Here is a 3,984-nt window from a genome sequence, read left to right as displayed (position 1 = left end):
GATAGTCCTTTGAGAATTAAGGTATTCCTGACCAAGCCATGGTATTCTCCATGGTCTTCTACACATATGGAAGTTAGACACTGAAGAAGGAAGACCATAGTAAAACCGGTGCACTAGAATTCTGGCGCTGGAGAAGATCATTAAAGGTGCCATGGACAGCTAAAATGACAAACCAAAATGCCTTCATAAAAGTGTGGCCAGTGTGATCCTTAGATGCATGGAGCGCAAGACTTCTCCTGAACGTACTTTGAACATATTGTCAGGAAAACCAGTCCCCGCAGAAGGGCTTCCTGCTTGTCAGAGTGGAGGGTGGATAAAAAGAGGAAAGCCCTCATGGAGATAGATTGACACGGTGGCTGCATCTATGGGCTCAGGAATAGGAACAATTGTGAGGATGGAGACGACTGGTCCGTGTTGGTTCTGTTGTGAAGAGGGTTGCTACGGGTGGGGTGTGATCCTACAGTAACTCACACCAACATCAGTAGTTATGCTCAAGGTTTTTATTATCATGATCATTAAATATTTTGCGACTCTTATCACAATCCACACATCCAACCATTGTGTCAAGCACATTTGTGCATATGTTGCCAACATCATTTTCAAAACATTTTCTTTCTACTTGAGCCGTTCATATCAGCTCCTTATTTTTCCCTCCCTCCTTTTTGAACCCTTTGTTATAAATTATTATTTTCATGTCTTACATCATCCGCTGTCCCCCTTCACCCACTTTTCTGTTGTTTCTCCCCCTGGGAGGGAGTTACAAGTCGATCCGAGTGATCGATTCCCTTTTCCTCCCCACACTTACACCTTACCCTCTTGGCATCCCGACTCTCATTATTGGTCCTACGTCTTTATCGATCCTGGATTCCCTGTGTTTCCAGCTCTGATCTTTATGAGTGTACATCCTCTGGTCTGGCTGGATTTCTAAGGTAGAAATGGGATCATGATAGTCAGGGGGAGTGGGCAGAAGCCTTAAAGGACTAGAGGAAAGTTGTATGTTTCATTCATACTGCACCCTGAGTGTCTCAACTTCTCCCCGACACACCTTCTGTAAAGGCATGTCCAATTGTCTACAGATGGGCTTGGGGATTCCACACTGTGCATCCTCCCCACCACCCGCTGCACCCCTATTGAAATTAGTATGATTTTGCTCTGGGTCTCAAATGCCTGTAAAATAATCCCATTGACACCTCATGATCACACAGGCTGGTGTCTTTCCATGTGGACATGTTTGCTTTTCAGCTAGATGGCTGACTGTGTATCTTCAAGCCTTTAAGTCTCCAAATGCTATATCTTTTGATAGACGTGCACCATCAGTTTTCTCCAACACATTTGCTTATGCACCCACTTTGTCTTCAGCGATCCTGTCGGGAAGGTGAGCATCACTGGGTGTTCTTAAGTTCGGCACTCTTGCAGCAGGAGAAATGAATAGCACGGGTGCATGGCTTTGGAACATGCGTTTATTTTCTACTATTGCAAGTGGTAGGAGACAGAAATGTGGGGCAGGGCTCTCGGCACTTGTTTTCTCCCTGGAAAGGAGTCAGCGGAAAGTCATGTCGCTTTTTAGCATCGGGGACACCTGCAGTCCTGAAGAACTCCATGTGCCTGGGCATCCACGTCACCTAGATCCTGCATATGCCCACGGAAGGGGCCGTGGGTGACAGGGATGTATTTTGCTCCTGGCTTTGATTCGTGATATGGGTGAGCACATCTGCTACCTGCTGCTGAATCTCCTTTTCCATCACTTTCAGAAGATGGATGTGAAGCAATTAAGGCTTGACTTCAGGAAGGCTGATCACGTTAGATGCATCCTCTGACCGATACCTCCAACCTCCTTCGTCATCATGGCAAACATGACCTCAAGCTCAAGAACTCAATCCAAACCGCTCTAATTTAGGAAACACTAGTCTTTCCAAATACGACATTGGGATCCCGAGGTAGAAGTCAGGATTGAGAACAGATGGCAAAGGGTTGTGGCACTAGTTGTCCATACGGATGCAGATTGCATCGCACAGGGTGCGACAGTGCCTGTAAGCAAGGCGTATTCTTTGGGGTCCATGGAGCTGCAAGGTCAGCCTCAGCTGCTCCATCACCTCTGCAAGGGTATGCCAGGGCAGAGTTAACTGGGGGTCCATGTAGCAATTGAGGGGGACAGGAAGCTCTAGAAAGGCAAAGTTGCACCTTGGGAACGTGTGAAACAGCAGGGTCTGTAGGACAGCCATGGACAACAGGTTTCCGCAGAGTTTCAAGGTTCTGAGCTGAGAGCAGTGACCCAGAGCAGGCTGCAAGTAATCGCAGTCCGAGTCCGTGATGCCACAGTCCGCCAAATCCAGGTGGACCAGGGTGGCTGAGACTCTGTTCAGCAGAGCAGGGAGGAACTCGTAATTGGAGCCAGGCCTGCGTACACCACTCAAGTCAAGGGATTTCAGGTGGCTGGTGCAGGGACATGAGGACAGGTATGTCAAGTCCTGGTCCATAAGCAAGGAACGGCGTATGTGCAGGGTCTCCAAGGGCGCCTGCAAGCATCTGAGCAGCTGGTGGAGGTGGTTACCAAAGAAGTTCACAGAGTGCAGCATGAGGGTGTGGAGCTGATGCAGACTGAGGAGCTGAGTGGTGAATTGTTGAAGTAGCTTCTGCACCTCGTCCTCATCGTTCTCCCCGGGGACGATGCAATACAGGGTGCATTCAGAGAGGAGGAGTGTATGCAGTTGGACCATCTGGGACAGGTAAGGAGCGAACCAGTTGAGGCTTTGCAGGTCCCAGCTACCAAGCAATCTCATCTCCTGGACAGAGTCTAGCTGCACTACATTGAGGATCTCCCCAAGAATGGGAAGCGGGGCAACATTCCGAACAAGCTCGAGCTTCCTGCAGCACAGGTGTGGCAGGTCCTTTGTCTGCTTGACCCTTTCGATGAGGAAGGTGAGCATTTCATTTGGGATGTCTGCCTGAAAGCACAGGTCAGTGAGCACCGTCATGCCAGCCAAGGCTGGATATTTCTCCACTGACCTACATTTGTCTTCTTTGAGGATCTGAGTCTTGGGATGGGTGGACTCTGGATCCTCTGATGACGTTACAGAGGCAGTAGACTGGCGTCCAGCCCACACTTTCCAGAAGTTGGTCCCAGTGTTCATTTGTAAATCCAGCACTTTCAGTTTGCATCTCCTGTGCTTAACCTTCTGGGAAAGCAGTATAGCAAGGCCATCAAGGGCAGCCTTTAAGATGTCAGGGGGAGACTGACAATCTTCCATCAGAGCCCCCAGAGGGAGCTTGAGGAAGGGCCACACCCCAACCATGGCCTTCACTGTCTCTCTGTAATCTCCGACAACAGCTGCCACGAACAGGGGAGGGAAGAGCTCTGTGGGCAGCCACTCCAGAGAGGCAATGGCTGAGGCCTCATTCTGCAACACGCTCTGGATGGCCAGGTCCAGGAGCCTGGGTGGGTTCCTGCTGCTCATGCTGATCAATCAGCTCCAAGAGCGATCCTGACCTGTGAATGAAGAGAAAGGGTCTGCTCAGTGTTCTGGGAGAGCCAATCTGGTTGTCCTAGCCCTCCACACTCTGGACTCCACTGTCATCCCCTTAGCCCCTCAGAGAGGAGCTCGCTGACCATGCTAATCTTTCCAGTAACTCACACTGGTAGAGGCTGGTCCACGTGGGCTTAGATTTCAAACTGGATTCTTTTTCTTCTGACTCAAGTTGACCCAGAGGCTGTGGAATCCAAGATGGGCAGTCAGGAGTCTGATGGCAGACAGTGACCTCAGCAGCTGGGGAGGTGAATGAAGCAAAAATAAGTAGGAAATTTGGGGGACACTACCTCAAGTTTCAAAGACTGAGAGTGAGACGAAAGGGCCCGACATTTCAGAGCTAGGGAACACTTATCCATGGGACTGGAGGTCTCATCCTTTCAGCTCAGGGGCTCTGACAACAGATGGTTTTGCCTCTCTGGATTCATCTGCATCGCTCATTCCCTAGATCATGAATGCA

General features: G+C 49.7%; 1 protein-coding gene across 1 annotated transcript; it reads right to left on the bottom strand.

Moving 5' to 3' along the window:
* Positions 1-1,979: 1,979 nt before the first annotated feature.
* On the bottom strand, positions 1,980-2,975 carry LOC142434752 (PRAME family member 12-like). The gene has a single exon (XM_075539369.1). It carries the CDS (start codon positions 2,973-2,975, stop codon positions 1,980-1,982), a length of 996 nt encoding a protein of 331 aa, XP_075395484.1.
* Between the last annotated feature and the right edge of the window lie 1,009 nt (positions 2,976-3,984).

Source organism: Tenrec ecaudatus, chromosome X, assembly GCF_050624435.1.
Source record: "Tenrec ecaudatus isolate mTenEca1 chromosome X, mTenEca1.hap1, whole genome shotgun sequence".
Lineage (NCBI taxonomy): Eukaryota > Metazoa > Chordata > Mammalia > Afrosoricida > Tenrecidae > Tenrec > Tenrec ecaudatus.
This window is presented reverse-complemented; position numbering and strand designations above follow the sequence as displayed.

What these genes read in the sequence shown, in the direction of transcription:
- LOC142434752 (XM_075539369.1), bottom strand. Translation starts at nt 2,975, where the DNA reads ATGACGGTGCTCACTGACCTGTGCTTTCAGGCAGACATCCCAAATGAA.